Below are 17,227 nucleotides of genomic sequence, written 5' to 3' on the forward strand. Positions count from 1 at the left end.
TCCAGGAGAGGAAAAAGAAACAAGTTTTATTTAAGCCCCAAACACTCAGCTAGAAAAACCAAAAAGGAAAGAGAGCAGGAAAATGGGGGAAGAAAAGGGACATTAAAAAAGAGACAGAGAAAACACAGCAACCCTTTCCCATTTAGAAATTGTCAAGTTACACTGACAGAGGTCACAGAATACCCACAGAAGCCATCACTGCTACACCAACATGGGCCCTACGGGGGACAGGGTGGGGTGTGAGCCGGGCTCGCCCTGGGGGGGTCCCACCTGGGACCCCTCGCAGAGCCTCAGGCCTGAGGCTCCTGGGGAAACAGCATATTGTGGAAGGGGTGGGAGAGAAACCCCCCATGCGAGTAACACAGCACAGTGGGCAGGGGCTGGGGGGACCAGGTACAGGGGTCCCCCCAGACGTCTTGGTTTTTCTTGGTCAAGCACACACTGATGGACAGAGCAGTGAGGCGCATGCAGCTGGGGGGGCTTTGACGTGCTGGGGACTTTGAGAGGGCCCAGGGGCTGGGGGCTTGTGAGGGGAGCCAGAACCAGTGGTGCAGGGATGAGGGAACACACACTCAGGCGCTTCTACACTTGGGGTCTACACACACATGCACGCACGCACCTCCATGTGCACATACAGGTCTCACAGCTGCCACGTCTGCACACACATACTACACACGTTCTTACACACCAGGCTTCTCCATGCCAAGGTGCACGTGCGCATGTGCCAATGCCCAGGCTGGTTACACGCACCACTGTGGGCATGCCTCCCTGCACACACATGCGGGAGGTCATGTCTGTGCGTGTTCATGCTTCCTTTCCTCTGCACACCGATAAATGGACTAGTGCCAGTGGATACACACACACACACACACACACACACAAGTTGCGCACAACTCCTCCTATAAATGTGCTGGCACCAAAGTAAAAGGTACGAATTCCACTGGGCTCCGCATTAGCAGCGGGTGGGGTGGGGCACACGACTCCTTCCATTTGCCCCCTCATGGATGGACACGCCCCCTTCCCCTCCCCCACAAAGGGACATTCAACTCAGGACAATGACGGTGGGGCAAACATTCAGGGCACAGGGCTGAGGGTGGAGGCGGGGCAAGGGAAAAGTAGCAAGCAAAGGGCAATGGAGTGGAGGGAGGAGGGGGCACCACTCCCCCTCTCCTCCTAAGTCAGGGGGTCTCTGTACAGCCGAATCAAACCAAACCATTTCACTGGACCACAGAAACCAGGCCGATGCGCCCACCCTCCAGCCCCCTCCCCCGCCAAAAGAGCGGCCAGGGAGAGTGCTGTGGTTTTCTTTTTTTTTTTTCTTTTTTAAATATTTATATATATTTATATTACGTATATTATATATATATATAATATGTAAATATATTTTTAAAACAATATAAAATGTTAAGACACTTCACTTAAATGTAAAGAGTTGCCTGCAATTAAAAGTAATTGCATCATTTATGAGGTCCTTTTTTTTTTTTTCTATTTTCCAGGGTTATTATTTTGGGGGGAGGGATTTTTTTTTTCCTCTTCTTTTGTTATTTTTCAAAAAGGCTTGCTTGCCTTTGTACAAAAATGATCCAAAGCTAGAAAACAAGGATGAACCAACAAAAACAACAACAAAAAAAGAAAATGAAGTAACACAACCCAGTGTCCCCTCCCTCCCCAACCCTCAACAGCTCCCCCTGGCTCTCCTCAGGCGCCAGGCCCCAGAAGGTTCTGCTCCTTCAATGGCTCCCCTCTCTGTGCTTTCTGCGGGGGGTGACTAATTCCAACCCCCTCCTCCCCTGTGCTTACTCCACTTTGTGCTCCAAACAGGAATCCTGCTCCCTGGGGACCTCTCTCCATCCTCCTCCTCCCCCACCCACAGAATCTCCCTGCTGGCCCCTCACTGTGCCCTGCGGGTGGCGGGGTTTGCTGAAAGCCAAAACTGATTTCTCCCTCCCCTTCTCAGGACCCCAACCAAAAGCCTCACTGCCCACAGCCTCTGCAAGGCAGGGGCCCATGGGCCAGAGGTTGGGGGCACTGGCTGGCTGGTCAGGCCTCGAGGACCCTTGAGAATCTCACCAGGGTCACTAGCTCCCCATTTTAAACCCTCTAACGCCTTCCCTGAAAACCCTCAAATCTCAGAGAGGATGGTTAAAGGTCAAGTCAGCCCACCTGTGGGGTCAGAGCTGTCCTCGCTGCCCCCCACCAACCCCTTCTCTATTGCCCCCACTTCCCTTACAACCAGACCCTTCCCACCCTCTAGGCCTCTAAGTCTAATTTGCTAGGCCCTTCATTCTTGTCCATCCCACCCCATTAAATAAGTTAATGTCATTTAAAGTGCTAAATTAGGAAACTAAAAGTACCAGATTTACCCCTCCTCGGGGCTGCCCTCTCCCAAGGCAGTGTCCCCAGCATCAGGCTGTCTGCTCAACCCACCGTCCACAGCCAGCAGTCCAAAGGTGCCCCGTTCCTCCCACTGGCATGGGCCAGGCAGCTCCTCACCGCAGGGAGGTGGTTCCGGGAAGCCAGCTCCTCTCCAGGGACACACAGATTCAGTGGCATCACACCACCCTGAGGCCCCTCTGACTCTGGCCTCCCCCTCCAGCCCACCTGTCTTGACTCCAGGCCCACCCGGGCATGAGTGGATGGGAGCAGAGAAGCAGCAGAATTCAGTCATGTCCCGAGGGTGGGCAGGTGGGGCGCCTCCAGGGCCAAAGTCTCCTTACGTCCAATTTTCTAGCCTGATTTTGGGGTTGATCCAATGTCCAGGTTTTCCTCCAGGAAGGTTTCTGAGAAAGGGGAAAAGGGGGTGTCTTGCTGCTCCAAGTCTCCATGGCTCAGAGTTTGTTTGGAGTGCTCTTGGGAAGTGTGGGGGGAGAGTGAGAAGGGAGGGCAAGGGTGCAGGAACTTCAGGATGAACCTGGGAGGGAGTGTGGGGAAAGAGACAGGGGAAGGACGATGACAGGAAGTGCGCCATTTTGGAATAGGAAATCAAGGGAAGGTGGTGTGTTTTGGTCTTTAGTTTTACTGGTTTGCTTTTTTTTCTTTCCTTAAAAAAAAAAAAGACAAAAGTGAATCATTCAAAAAACCAAAAACACCAACAGGGGATGGTCAGAGAGAGCTGAGAGGGCCGCATCCATGGCAAACCCTTCAGAGATTCTGGACAATGAGGTGGAAACGAAGGGAAGCAGAGGAGAGAGAGATATGGCAGGGAAGGGGGAGGGCAGGCTGGGCTGGGGTTATAAGGAAGCTTCTAGAAGGAGATGGAAGAATTCCTCGCTCCAAAGGAAGTCAATACGGGGATGGAGGTTCTGGAAGCCGAAGGCTTTTCTGAGACTGGGCTTGAGGTCTCATTCGAACCACTCATCTCTTTAGATGGTTTAGTGGCCTAGAACAAAAGCAGAGGTTGGGGTCAGAGAGAAGAAGGGGAGCCTTTGTGCTGGCCCCCAGTTAGTTGTTTTAGGTTCTCAGTTATCTGTTTTATACATAGAAAGTGAGAGAAAGTGAAGTCTCTCAGTCGTATCCAACTCTTTGCGACCCCATGGACTGTAGGCCACCAGGCTCCTCTATCCATGGAATTTTCTAGGCAAGAGTACTGGAGTGGGTTGCCATTTCCTTCTCCAGGGTTTCTTCCCGACTCAGGGATTGAACCCGGGTCTCCCGCATTGCAGGCAGACGCTTTACCATCTGATCCACCAGGGAATCCCAATCTTTAATACATAGTAGTGTTTATATGTCAATCTCAATCTCCCAATTTATCCTACCCTACAGTTTTAAAAAATGAAAAATTTCCACAAATCCAAGAGAAAATTAACTGCAAAAACCAGAAACCAGAGGAACATCTGGAGAGAGTGGTCCTCTGAGACAGGGGAGGAAGGTGCCAGAGCAGGGGTAGAAAGGGGAACATGGGGTTGGAACAAAGGGCCTGGGGTGGGTGGTTAAGTCCACAGTTACTGACAGGAAAGACAGAAGGCAGAAGAGAGACCAGAGAAGCACAAGGAAGGCCAGCCCAGGACCAGAATGGGGAGCAGGACAGGGAGCAGAACCAGACCAAGTGGGGACAGGGGGAGGGCAAGGAAGGGAAGGAAGACATGAAACATTAGCTGCCAAAGGGGAGGCAGGAGGGGAGAAGCAGCCCAACCAGGGCCCCTTCCAACTTCAGCAGGAGGTCTTCTGGTGGAAGCTGAAGAGTGAACTTGTCCTCCTGGAACCCTCAGGACCCCCACGCCCACCCCCACCTCCTGCCCCACAAGTGTTCCTCCAACTTTGAGCTGTGCCTTGTGGGTAATGGGGAGCCACCCCCTCATGACGTGTCTGGCACTCACAGGTCACCTCTGATAGTTAGAAACAGCTGTGCCCCCTCCCCACCTCCAGCAGACCCCTGGCACCTACATTGGTCCTGGAGATGTGAGAGGGTTCTAGACCCATCTGCATCTCCTAGAGGGGATGAATTACAAATTCAGATTCCTGGACCCTGCCCCAGGATCCATCTGTCCTGTGAGCTCAGGCATCTGCATTTTAGGCCAGCGCCACAAGTGATCCTGCCGCACAGTTAACTCTGAGATCACTGGGTTAGGGTAACACAGACTAGGTTTTCTCCCTGTGGTTGTATCCACTGTCCCTCCCAGCCTTCCTTAGCTACTACTGGGCTGCCGTCTATGGGGTTGCACAGAGTCGGACACGACTAAAGTGACTTAGCAGCAGCAGCAGTGTGATAACCAAAGTGCCCTGATTAAAGAAAAGAGGGACGAGGACTCGAAGCAGAGAGCTGTGGCACACTGCCAGAGACGTCCTGCAGGTCCCGCCTGGGCATGGCCACGCCACTGCTCCTCGACCTACATAATTATCCGGCTGCTTGGCAGCCTCTATCAGACGCCTTGTGGGGGGGTGGGGGTGGAAAGCAAGGTGCCCCCTGCCACCGGGAAGGGAAGTGACCACAGGCATCTGACTGGCTGACAGTGAACCTACCCTTGAGGTTGCTGATCACATTTCTTCCCACATGTGCACAGCAAACTATCTCTGGATTTTGCTCACCACACTGTGGTCTGCGGTCTACATTTTCCCCTTTATGAAAATCCAGGCATGAGTTCACTGTTTGGGTCTTCTATCTCCTTTTATCCTGACTGTGGCTGCTCACTCCTTTCTCAGAAGGGTTCCAGGCCCACAGCCCCCACATCCTTCAAATCATCCAGCCCTTTGTGGAACCCATGTGCCTGGCATGGCCTGTGTTGGAGGGGTCCCGGTACCCCGGCCTGGAGATGGACTCATTTAAAGACAACCACAGGAAGAGGAGGGGTGTGGGGTTCAACCCTTTGGGTGGATCTATTACTCCCTTGTCACTTACTGTAGGCTCCAGTCTCGCCCCTCCTCTCCCACCATTTACCATTTAGAGTTTTTTCTCCCTAACCCAGGTGGGCAAGGGGGCAGGTCCCCTTCCTCCTGAGTCTCTTCACATCCCCCTGCGTCCCAAGTCAGCTGTTGGTTCCCTCCTGACTGTCCTCTTTGATCTCAGCTTGCCTCTCTAGTTACGAGCTTTCCCCATTCCTTCCCTTTAGCATTTGTCAAGAGCTTCACTCTGTCCCAAACTTTGGTCTCTTGAACACCTCCCTCCCAGCTTGTGCTGCCCCCTGACTCCTGCGTTCACTCAGGTGAAGTGTCCTCATTGGGAAGATGTCCCCTCCCTATTCTCCCATAGCTGGTGCAAGGCCTTTAAGCTCTAGGGAGCAGCAGCGGTCACCAGCTTACGTGGACACCCCTGCTTTGCATGGACACCTCTTCTACTTGCTCAGTGAGCATCTGTTTTGTAACATCCTCTCAGGCCATCTTCCCCTCCAGGAGAGTGCCCACCACTTTTCTGAAACTGAGGGAACGTGTCCAACTGTGCCCACTGACCCTGTCCCGTGCTGCTCAGAGTTCCCAACTGATACAGCTGCTGCCTCTGAAGGTTTTCATTGCTTCCCTGTCGCCAGCCAGTCTTCCCCTGTTGCTCTTAATTATGTCTAGAGAAAGAGCTTTGCCTTTGTGACAGGCAGAAACCTCATACACAGATGGTCAGCTTTTAGCTGGGGGAAACTGGAACCATTAGCCAGATCTACCCAAAGGGTTGAACTCCACACCCCTCCCCTTCCTGTGGGCCAGAGTCTAGCCCTCTCCAGGCACCCTCAGCATGCTGACCTGTCCCTCCAGGCTATGAGACGCAGATTCCCACGCAAGTATAGGTTATCTTGGGGCTTCCCAGGTAGCTAAGAGTAAAAATTCTGCCTGCCAGTGCAGGAGATGCAATAGACTAGGGTTTGATCCCTGGGTTGGGAAGATCCCCTGGAGTAGGATATGGCAACCCACTAGGGTATTCTTGCCTGGAAAATTCCATGGACAGAGGAGCCTGATAGGCTACAGTCCATGGAGGCAAAGAGTCAGACATGACTGAGTACCATTACCCATGTAATAATAGATCATCTTGATGCTGCCAGTTGGTGCCTCCTCCAGGGTCATTCCCAGTGCCACTGTCCCCGGCCCACATGCCCTTCTTCCTTATTATTTGCCTGAATCAGGCACTGGGTTGCCAGAAGAGGCAGGGCTTCCTCTAGCCCAAGGGGGAATAGAACCAATGGCAGTTCAGGCTGTTCCCTTCTAGCCAGTGACTGATCTAGGGGTGGGCAATAAGAAGAGAGGGGAGATCAGTTGGGAGTCTCTGGGGAAGGTTCTCCTGTTTCTAAAATGATCTGTGGGGCTTCCCTGGTGGTCTGATGGTTGAGAATCTGCCTTGTAATGCAGGGGACACCAGTTCAATCCCTGGCCTGGGAAGATCCCACAAGACACGGGGCAATTAAACCCGTGTGCCACAACTACTGAAGCCCATGTGCCTAGAGCCCGTGTTCTGCAACGAGATAAGCCACCACGATGAGAAGCCCGCACACTGCAATTAGAGAGTAGCCCTGACTCGCTGCAACTGGAGAAAGCCCTTGCAATGACCAAGACCCAGCAGTCAAAAAAAAAAATTAAATAAATTATTTAAAGTCAAGCTTTAAAAAAGAAATGATCTGTATACTTACAGCCCTGAAATGAAGGCAGCTGTGTTGGGGGTGGGGGTGGAAGGATGGGCCAACAGAACCAAAATACGGAAGGAACCCAGGTCCTGATGTCCTTGAGTATATGAATTCCCCAACCCTGGAGCCTCCCTGCTTCTTGTTCTGATAAAACTTTTCCTTGCTGTTTAAGCCATTTTGAATTGGAGTTTCTATTATTTGTGGCTAAAACTACTCAAACTGCCACAAGTGAGGCCAAAATTGCTCCCCTGACGTTCTCGTCAACAGCATCCCCATCATGAGTGGCAGCTCTCCAAGGCTTGCTGGCGCCCACGAAGTTATGCTTCCCGCCAAAGCAGCAGAAAATCCGGCATTAGGACTTGTCCCCGGCAACTCTGGCTCTAAGTCCCAGCTCTGCCACTTCCTAACTGTGCGACCTCTGGCAGCTATCTCCCTGGATCTTCATGTTCTCACCTGCTAAACAAGGATAACAGACTCTACAGCATCAGAATCAGGTTGAGATGCTGTACACAGAGCCCAGGACCCAGTGCCTGCACTCCGGACGCAGGCAATAAACGGAAGCTGTTATTATTATATCATCAGTATATTAATATTTCAAGTCTGCACTGTCTAGTTCCATTTGGATTGGGCCTGATCACTGGCAAATTCATTCGTTCGTCCAACCACTCATTCACCTAGCCAACAAATATTTACTGAGTGCCTGCATGTGCTGAGAACTATTCTAGGTGCTGTAGGGATGTAGCAGTGATAAAGTGGTTAACGCACATATGAGATGTAAAGTTGTTCTGAGCATTAAATAAGACACATATGCTTAAAATTGGTACAGGAAAGGAGTGCTATTTTCTATTTTACTTAACATCCCCAAATCTGATTTCTGCTCTGCAGCCAGTTTGGTCAACCCGGCCAGCCCTTGGCTGACTGGCCTCTTGTTGAGTTTGGCCAATGGGGGTTAGGACGGGGTGGGAAGAGAGAGGGGGTAACGTTTCTTCTCTACTCCCTCCCCACTCGGTGTGGGTTGCAGGCATGCTGTGCCCCCTGTAACTATAGCGCCTATTGTTCACCTCTCACAGGACTCCCTAAACTGTACACCCCCAGGTCCCTCTCCCCAGGGAGGTCCAGCTTCCAGGTCTCACTGGTCCCTGAGTGCCTCAACATCTCCTCTTGTTCACTTCATTATAGCCTCGTCACTGGAGTCATCCAAGGAGATACACAATATTCAGCAGCCTGCTTAGCCCAAGTAGAAGAAGGGGTGTTCAGTTCTCATGTCCACACCAAGCCCTTGATCCTCGTCCCCTGGGAATCTGGTTCTTATCCCACCCCTGAATCTTTTTTTTTTAATGTATGTATTTATTTTAGACAGCACTGGGTCTGTCTCACTAGCTTTCTCCAGTTGCAACGAGTGACGGCTACTCTTAGTTGCAGCGCTTGGACTTCTCATTGAGGTGGTTTCTCTTGTTGAGGAACATGGGCTCTAGAGTGCAAGATCAATAGTTGTGGAGCATGGGCTCAGTCACCCTGAGGCATGTGGAATCTTCCAGACCAGAGATCGAACCCATGTCCCCTGTATCGGCAGGCAGATTCTTAACCACTCGACCGTCAGAAAAGTCCATCCCACTCCCTTGAGCACGACATCCAGGCACTTTTCCTCAATCATTCCCCCTGATTTCTCTGTAATACCAGGCACAGTTGTACCCCTTTCTCCACTCTTCTACCCCAATTTCTGTGTCTGGTCCTGGCGCTTCTATTCCTCTCCCTTTCATCACTGCCAAGGCAGCTTGGAGCTCCTAGTGTTAGAACAATAAGTGAGGGAGAGGACTCTGCCCAGCCCCTGGCCCTGCCAAAGGGACAGTACAGGTGAGCACAGCGGTGACTCCTTCTCTTTGGAGAGCACTCGGTGGCTTTCGAAGCTATTTTCCACACCCAGTATTACAGGAGCTCAGAAGACTGCCCCTGGGTTCTTGTCCCCATTGTACAGATTAGAAAAGAGCCTGCAGAAGGCAGAGGACTTTGACCAGGGTCACAAACGGAGCTGGGAGGAGCAGTGCCCCAGCTGGAGGACGGAAGGCCAGGTGATGCAGGGCCCTGGAACGAACGGAGGTGAAGCGTCAGGGCAGTCAGTGAGGGAGTTTTGATTTTTTTCAAATCCAGCTGGGGCTGCAGGGCACAGGTGGTAAGCTGGGGCAGTGATACAACCCAATCAGCATTTTAAAATAGCCCTCCCCACCCCGCGGGTCTGGGAGGATAGGAGAGAGGTCACAGAATTCACAGGAAACAGGAAGGCTTGCACTGGATACTGACGCAAGGGGTGATTTGTTTCCGACTCTTTATGATGTCTCTTTACTAAAACACCTCTACAAGAAACATGTAATACTTCATTAGAGAGAAGATGCTTTTTTTTTTTTTTTTTTTTTAAAGAAAAAGCATTTACTAGAGAAGTGAAAGGGAGAGATAAACAGCCAGACCAGTCATGTGGGAAGACAGAACCACTGTGTCCCTGAGGGAGGGGGTAGCTCAGGAGACCCCCCCCTCAATCGGGGCATGGGTGGATGCCTGGGGCAGGTGACTTTCCTGAGGGGAGAGCAAGGGGGCAGGCTTGAGCTCAGAAGAGAGACCTGGGCCAGAAGAGATGGCAGCTGGTGCCCAAGGAGAGGAGTGTGTGCTGTGAGAAGAAGCTGAGGAGGAAGGTGGGCACAGAGGAGTGAAGAGGTGGGCACAGGAGAGTCTCCCAGAAAGGAGCCAGGAGGCGGGTGAGGGCTGACAAGGGAGGGGGATGCCAAGGAGAAGAGGGTCCCATGAGTGTGTGGGGGGCAGACTGTATGCCCAACAGGCTGCAGAGAGGTGAGCAGACTGCAGAGTGATGAAGAGGCCACCAGAGCCCAGGCATGAGGCTCAGAGTGGGCCCGGGCCGAGGAATGAATGGAGGAGAGGCGATGGAAGTGACTGGAGGGGCAGGAGAGAGGGCAGCAGGCAGAGGAGCTGGGTGCCGGGGGAGTTGGGGAACCTAATTACAGAGGAGGGAGATGCCCGCTGAAGAGACTGAGGCAAATGTGTGTCAGGGTAGAGGGGCAGGAGGGGCGGAGGGTGAGAGACAGAGGTGTCAGGCAGTCTGGATTTGAAACCCCCTCCACCGTTTGTCAGCCGTGTGACTTTGGGTAAAGCGTCAGTTTCCTCATCTGTCAAATGGGAATAATAAGGCCCTTCCTTAGAGTGGGGAGTGTGCAGTGGGCGAATGTGTGTCTGGCAGAATGTCAGCTGCGGTTCTAGACCCCGAGGAGAGACCAGCCTGGACAGGACACAGGAACAAGGCGGTGACATGAAGAAGGGCTGGGGTGTGTCTGGGGACTCGCGAGGAAGACAGCGGGCCAGCGGGGAGCTAGTGAGGGGCCTGGCTGGCCCATCTCCACTGGACTCTGAGAGAACCCGCAGGCCTGTGTGCCCAAGGTGGCTGCAGAGCTGTGTGGTGGAAGAGCTTTGAGATCCTGGGGTCCCAGTCCTGGCTCTGATGCCACCTTGCTGTGGGCCCTTGGGAAATTCCCTTCCTTTTCTGAGCTGTCCCCTGGTCTGTCAAGGAGGTGACTGGATTTACCCATCTCTAACCTCCTACCTCTGAGCCTAGAACCTTCTTCAAGTCATAGCATCTGGACATTTCCTTTCCCCACTCCCACCCAGCACTTAGAATATAGGAACTGCTTGGAAATACTGAACCACATGAATGAACTAAAGGTCTTTCCTGACATCTAGGCCCGGGGACCACCCTGCATCTTCTGATCAGGGCACAGGTGGGCCAAGGGTGAGGCTGCCACCTCTACATACCATCCTTTAATCTGAAAGAGGGCACACCACTCCTATGCACCCCACTACAACCCAAGCACAAGGCTGAAAAGGAGATGCAAGACTGGCTTCTCCCTCAGTTGGGAGGTGGCCTAAAAACTAAGAGGGAGGCTGAGTTGAGAGCAGAGGGCCAAGGAGCAGGTGGGATCTGAGAGCAGAGGGGAGGAGGCAGAGGAGGGGGAGGAGTGGCAGGAAGACCAGGAATAAAGGCCCCCTCCCACACCCCAGGGAACCGGCCTTAGAAGGGCCCAGGCATTGGGGTCCGCTCACTCCGCCTTGTCCAGGAGCAGCTGGGGAGATGGTCCTCTCTGGCCCTGAGTGAGGGGCCTTCTGCAAGAGGAGTGATCAGTGATCTGGCTATGTTCTCAACCAGATCCTGAGCACTGGTACTGGAGAGAGGAAGGAGAAAATGGTTTGAGGGACCAGTGGGGTAGTCCTGACCGGTAGGACCTCCCTGGACAGCCGCAGGATGGTGGGCACAGGAATACTGGCAGGAGACAGCCAGGCCCAGCAGGAGTGTACAGAACTGACTGCTGGAGGCTGGAGGTGAGGTGGGGGTGGGGGCTGCGTGGGGCCGCGGCCCTGCCCCCGAGGCGCCCAGGCTTACCTGCTGCTGGGCCTGGATCCTCATGTACTCGGCCCTCTGCTTGCCATGCTTGCCTTTGTCGGGGCTGCCTGCCTGGCCCTGGGCCGTCTTCAGCCGAGAGGCCCCTGGAGTCACCACCTTCATGGGGGGCACGCTGCCACCGCCGCTCTGCACGAAGAGGAACAGGGTCAGAGCTGGAGATGGGATCACACAGGCGCCCTAGGTACAGTAGGCCCTCTGAGACCTGGAGAGCCCTCCCCGGCTTCATACCCCCATCCAGGACTCAGGCCCACTCTCTGAGGCCAGGGTTAAGGCTTCCCCACAGGGGAGAGGACAGAACCCCAGTCAGATTCCCAGAACTCCCAAGTGAGAGCTCTTTGGTGGTTTCCTTGAGTGGCCCAGGGGCAGCTGGTGCCCTTCTGGGGGAATTGTTTTTAAAGTAAAGGTCCCTGGCATCATTCCCACTCCTGGCAAGGGGCTCCATCTTGGGCCCTGGAGAACATATCCGAGATGTGGGAGAGAGGTCTTTATGAAAGTGAAAGTGAAAGTTGCTCAGTTGCGGCTGACTCTTTGTGACCCCAAGGACTATACTGTCCATGGAATTCCCCAGGCCAGAATACTGGAGTGGGTAGCCTTTCCCTTCTCCAGGGGATCTTCCCAACCCAAAGATTGAGCCAGGTCTCCTGCATTGCAGGCGGATTCTTTACCAGCTGAGCCACAAGGGAAGCCCAAGAATACAGGAGTGGGTAGCCTATCCCTTCGCCAGCAGATCTTCCCGACCAAGGAATCGAACTTGGGTCTCTCGCGTTGCAGGTGGATTCTTTACCAACTGCACTATTAGGAAAGCCCAGGGGTCTTTATAATTGCCAACAAAGTAGGATTGGCAGCCCCAGGCCCACATTTTCCTTTGAATGGGAGGATAGGGGCGAAGTCTCCCTAGAGATGGACCAGTCCAGCCCCCTTGAACAACTACAGGGACCAGGCCTGCCCAGAAGGGCTTTGGGGATCCAGAAGCGCAGGCAGAGAAACCACAGAGACAGAGAAAGTCAGACAGGAGAGGAGGAGGGGAGTGTGGGGATGGAAAAGGGGGAAAGAACTTTATTTGTTGGTTTACAGATACAGAGCAAAGGGGAGAGGCCCTGGTCCCCAACAGGGCTGGTTAGGCTGATCCCCGGGCAGGCCAGCTTCCCAGCCTGCCAGGGGCTCTGCCTGTAAACCCAGCCTGGCACCAGGCTCCCAGGAGGGCGGTGGGGCTGAGAGAGGCTAGTAGGAGGAGGGGGGCTGGCATGGTGCTCCTGCAGCCCCCGACTCCCTCCTGCTCTGAAGACAGACAGACTGGAGTGGCAGGCAGCCACCTGGGGACCAGGGGGCAGAGGTGGGGGGCTGCCAGGGGGCCCTGTGGCAGAGGCCATGCCCATCTGGCTCAGAGTGGCTTCCAGCTCCTGGAGTGTCTCCTGCAGGCTGTCCATCCGCTGGGTGATGGCAGCACACTGAGCCTTGCGCTCCCCACTGCAGGGTGGGGTGTGGTGTCCAGAGTCCTTGTGGGTCTCCTCTGGGGGGGTCTCCGCAGTGGAGGGTTCTTGGGTCCGCTCTGGGGCAGGTCCCCAGGGACTGGGGATCCCAGCTCCTCCCCTTTCTGGGCTGCAGTCGCCTGTCACCAGTGTCTTCAGGGCCGCCCCTTCCTTCTCTAGCATCGGGCTGTTCCAGGCCTGGGAAGCTGCAGCCACCATCCCTGGCGGGGCCGGTGGATTATCCCGGCCCAGGAGGCCGCTGGCCAGAGTCCGGGGTCGTGGGGTGGGGGTTGTTCTAAGCCCGGGTTCCTCAAGCCTGGTCTCTGGTGGGGAAGGAGGGATGGGAGCACATTCCGTCAAGACGATCCGGGGAACAGAGAAGGGCCTCGGGCCTGCGGCAGCCTGAAGGAAGAAGAGAGATGAGGGAGGGTGTGATCCCTGTAACCAAACACCCCCGCGCTGGGAGCAGGGTGCATGTGGGTGAGCCCAGTCCCTTCCTGTCGCAGATTGGGAAACTGAGGCAGGGGAGGGTTCCGACTGAGTTCACCCAACAAGTGAGAGACAACGCTGGACTAGATCGCAGGCCTCTTTTCACCACACCCTATCGTCTCCACCTCCCGGCAGAGATGCCAGTTTACTTAGAGGCACAGATGCGTGCGTGCTAAGTCACTTCAGTTGTGTTCGACTCTTTGTGGCCCTATGGACTGGTTGCCCGCCAGGCTCCTCTGTCCATGAGGATTCTCCAGGCAAGAACACTGGAGTGGGTTGCCATGCCGTCCTCCAGGGGATCTTCCCGACCCAGGGATTGAACCCGAGCTTCTTACGTTTCCTGCATTGGTAGGTGGGCTATTTACCACTAGGACCACCTGGAAGTCCCACTCTACATGTTTACTTCTCAGCAGCCATGTTAAATTCTGGGAGCAGGTCTCATGGTTACTGCCCGGAGTTTGCCCGTCTATGCGATGGGGTAACAATGACACAAGGCTGGTGGAGGATGAAATGAGCTCACGTGGGCATGTGCTTGGAACAGTGCCTGGCACGGTGTAAGTGTTTGATAGATATTAGCTATCTGTTACATAGAACTGAATGTCCGAGACCCGCAGCCCCATGAGGGTGGAGACTGGGTGTTGGCCTCTGACCTCGGAGAACGGGTCTGACATCCTCATCTTAGGCCAGAGATTCCTCGTCCCCACCCCCTACTTCTGGAGCTTTCTCTGAGGGCTTCACAGCCACAGTGGGCAGGGCTCGGCCACCAGCTTGGGCAAAGCTAGAGCACCCGCCTCTGTGTGAGCGTCCCTGGCTCTGGCTTTTATGGGGGCACAGAGAGAGGCCCCCAATCACCCTACCACAGCTGAGTAAACTCTGGTCTAATTCTGAGCAGAGTCTTATACCAGGAACTGCCACATATGCCTTCATCTTTAATCCTTTCTGTTCCCCATGAAATGGCTATTTTCACCACTCTACAGATGAGGAAACAGGTGTGTGAGGGGGTGTCCTGTAATTTACTCAAGGTCACTTACCCACAGCTAGCTAGTGGCAGAGCCAGGACTTGAACCCAGGAAGTCTGACTCCAAGTCCAGTGCTCTTTCCACTACAATGAGCCATGGGGAGATACGTGGGGGGCAGCAGGGACCCCCCAGCCCCCCTCCCAAGGGAACCCACCCAGCTCTGCCGCCTGCTTACCTGGATGTGGAAGGTGCAGAGTGGGAAGTCAGTGAGGGCGGCCCACGCCCACCCGGCTCCACTGCCTGCCAGCGCCTCCGGATGCAGGGGGCAGCCAGCCCGAAGGGCCAGTGGAGGGGCTCTGCCCGCTGGGCCCCTTCAGGAGCTTCCAGGGCCAGAAAGGAGTAGTGGCTGGGTGCAGCGTGCCCAGGTGCTGAGGGCACAGCTGGCCCAGCGCAGCCCTGCCACACCACTCACCCCCAGACGGCTCCTTGGGCTGCTCCATGCCCATTCTCTGCCCAGCAGACAGCCTGTCTACCTGTTCACTGCCCATCTGCTCCCCCCGCCAGGGAGCCAAAGCACCACCAGGCCTCAAGCCAGGCTAGAGATCAGGTGGAAGCCAGCACTGTGGGCCCAGAGAGCCACACAAGACAGGTGACCACGTGTGTGCCTCCCCAGACCAGAGGCCCTCCTGCTCCAACCTGACTGGGCAGAGGGAGAGATGCTCAGACCACTGCCCCCCGACTCCCCCTCCCCAAGCAAGTCCCCTGGGGTGCAGACAGCAGGTCACCCGCAAATTCCCAAGGAAGAATAAAAAGGAAATAAGTGCAGCAGGACAGCAGCAAGGACTGGAGTTAGAGTGAAGGTAGAACTTCCCAATGCTGAAGGACAGAACCAGCAGCCAAGGAAGCGCATGGATTTCTTCCATTCCAAGCTCTGTGACCAGGTGGGGCCATGGGGTGGAGAGAGAGGCTGTAAATGAGCCTTCCTCCTGGGTGTCCTGGCCCCCAGCACAAGGCATAGATTCCAGGGGGAGAAACAGAGCCCCCGCCTGGCACAGGCAGCAGAGTGGGGAGATGGGGGCAGGGGCAAGAGTTCAAGACGAAGTCAGGTTTTGAGTTGGGCCTAAAGTCATGTAGCAAGCCAGATCCAAACTCCAATCTTGGACCCACGCAGAACCTGGGCTTCGAGCCAGACCTAAAACTCTGGCTGTAGATCAGAATTAAATACTCAAGCCACCAGGGGCCAGGCTCGGAATCAAGCCTGTAAGGAAATGCAGACCCCAGGGGCCACCAGATGCCAGGCTGCTGGAGTCTCGAGAGGGAAGGAAGGGTCCTGTCCTTGGAGCGGGGAGGGGTGGGCCACGGGGTGAGGCTGTGGCAGCGGCGGGACTCGGGCACGTGACACATTCTGGCGGGTTAGCGTGAGAAGTGAGGAGAGGAAGCGTGGAGGCACAGGCAGAGAGAGCGCTGTGAGAGGTGGGGGCAGCCCGTTACCTTCCATGTGGGGCCCGGGGCTGAGGCCCTGGGGGGGCCCAGGTCCGGGGGGGACAGCAAGGTGGGGATCGGCTGGCGGCGGGGCGTGGGGGGGAGGGGAGACACTGAGCTTCTCTCAAACACCTGGGGAGCAGAAGGTGGGGGCAGGTTTGGAGGAGGGGGTACAGGAAGGAGGGGTGGCCTGGGCGGGCACAGGGACCCTAGCCTCACTCCTTGACCCCTCATCATGGCCACTGGTCACTCTGCCCTGCGAGTTATCTCTTCCCAGAGGCCCTGGTCGTCCAGGTCTCCAGCCTCTCGGGGAGGGGCGCTGAGAACACTTGAGTCTGGGGACTTACAGCGCTGAGAGGGGCTCAAGGCACACGGATGGAGGATGTTAGAGCTTCGTTCTCAGAATACTAGGGGATGGGGTCGCAGAGCAGAGGAGGCGTCAGGGCAGTCGGGGGTCTCAGAGATTGCAATAAAAAACTCAAACATGCAGGGAGGGATTTACACCCCCTCCCCCATTACAGTGAAGAAGAAACTGGGGCAAGGACAGAGTCCGGAACCAGCCTCAGTGGGGAGCCGGGAATCCAGCCCCTCATCCTAGCCTGAGCACCCCACCCTGAGATCCACATGGTGGGGAAAAGGGGGGCTCCTGGCTGATGACCTGGGGACCCCTGACCCACCTCCAGCTCTGCGATGATGCGGTCCTCATCGTCCTCATCCTTGATGGCAGAGGCCATGATTGGGGGCGTGGAGGCCGGGCGGGCCACCTCGGACACAGTCCGGCGCAGCTTCACCTGGGGCTTCTGCACCTCCAGCTCCTCGGATTCGGCCTTCTGCAAGGCCCGGGCCTCATTAGACCAGGCTCTGTCTGCCTCCAGCCAGCTCACCTCTTAGGTCCTACCCCTTCCAGACCATCTCCCACCTGCCCACCCAGCTCCGCATCATCTACCAGGCCCCTTCCCATGGAGGAAGCGCAAGCCAGAAGCAGAGTCCCCACCAGCCAGCCTCCTTTTTTCCTTCCACTTCCTCTGAGGGAGGGGAACACTCCAGAGGGTCTCCAGAGGTCCTCTCAGGCATCCCTCCCACTCAACCCCATGTACCTGTCCCCTACCCAAGGTGGGGGGTGGTACCTTGATGAAGGCCGAATCCTTCTTGCTGGTGACCACGACCTCTCCAGTGCGTGTGGTGGTCAGGCCATGGGAGGAGGGGAAGCTCCGGCGGGGAGGGGGTGGCGGTGGGGACTTGGAGGGCTTCTCGGTGCGGTATCGGGGCACTGTCAGCTCATCTGCGGGCAGCCAAGGGGCTGGGGGTCAGGGGACCCATAACCCTGGAGTC

The 17,227-nt window shown here is 55.4% G+C and overlaps 1 protein-coding gene across 9 annotated transcripts in view; it reads right to left on the bottom strand.

Moving 5' to 3' along the window:
- Positions 1-17,227, bottom strand: part of SRCIN1 (SRC kinase signaling inhibitor 1) — a 71,942-nt gene continuing 54,715 nt past the window's right edge. For 6 of the 9 annotated variants that reach the window (XM_015458805.3, XM_015458804.3, XM_015458811.3 and 3 more), the window contains 4 exons: positions 17,023-17,177; positions 16,573-16,725; positions 15,905-16,027; positions 11,471-13,367 (listed from right to left, as the gene is read on the bottom strand). In XM_015458805.3, coding sequence (XP_015314291.2) covers positions 12,501-13,367; positions 15,905-16,027; positions 16,573-16,725; positions 17,023-17,177 — 1,298 coding nt within the window. In that variant the 3' untranslated portion in view covers positions 11,471-12,500. Of the gene's footprint in view, positions 3,380-11,470; positions 13,368-15,904; positions 16,028-16,572; positions 16,726-17,022; positions 17,178-17,227 lie in introns of those variants that run through there. The other 3 variants (XM_015458812.3, XM_015458813.3, XM_024980837.2) reach the window with 1 other exon arrangement.

Source organism: Bos taurus, chromosome 19, assembly GCF_002263795.3.
Source record: "Bos taurus isolate L1 Dominette 01449 registration number 42190680 breed Hereford chromosome 19, ARS-UCD2.0, whole genome shotgun sequence".
NCBI classification, from domain to species: Eukaryota; Metazoa; Chordata; class Mammalia; order Artiodactyla; family Bovidae; genus Bos; species Bos taurus.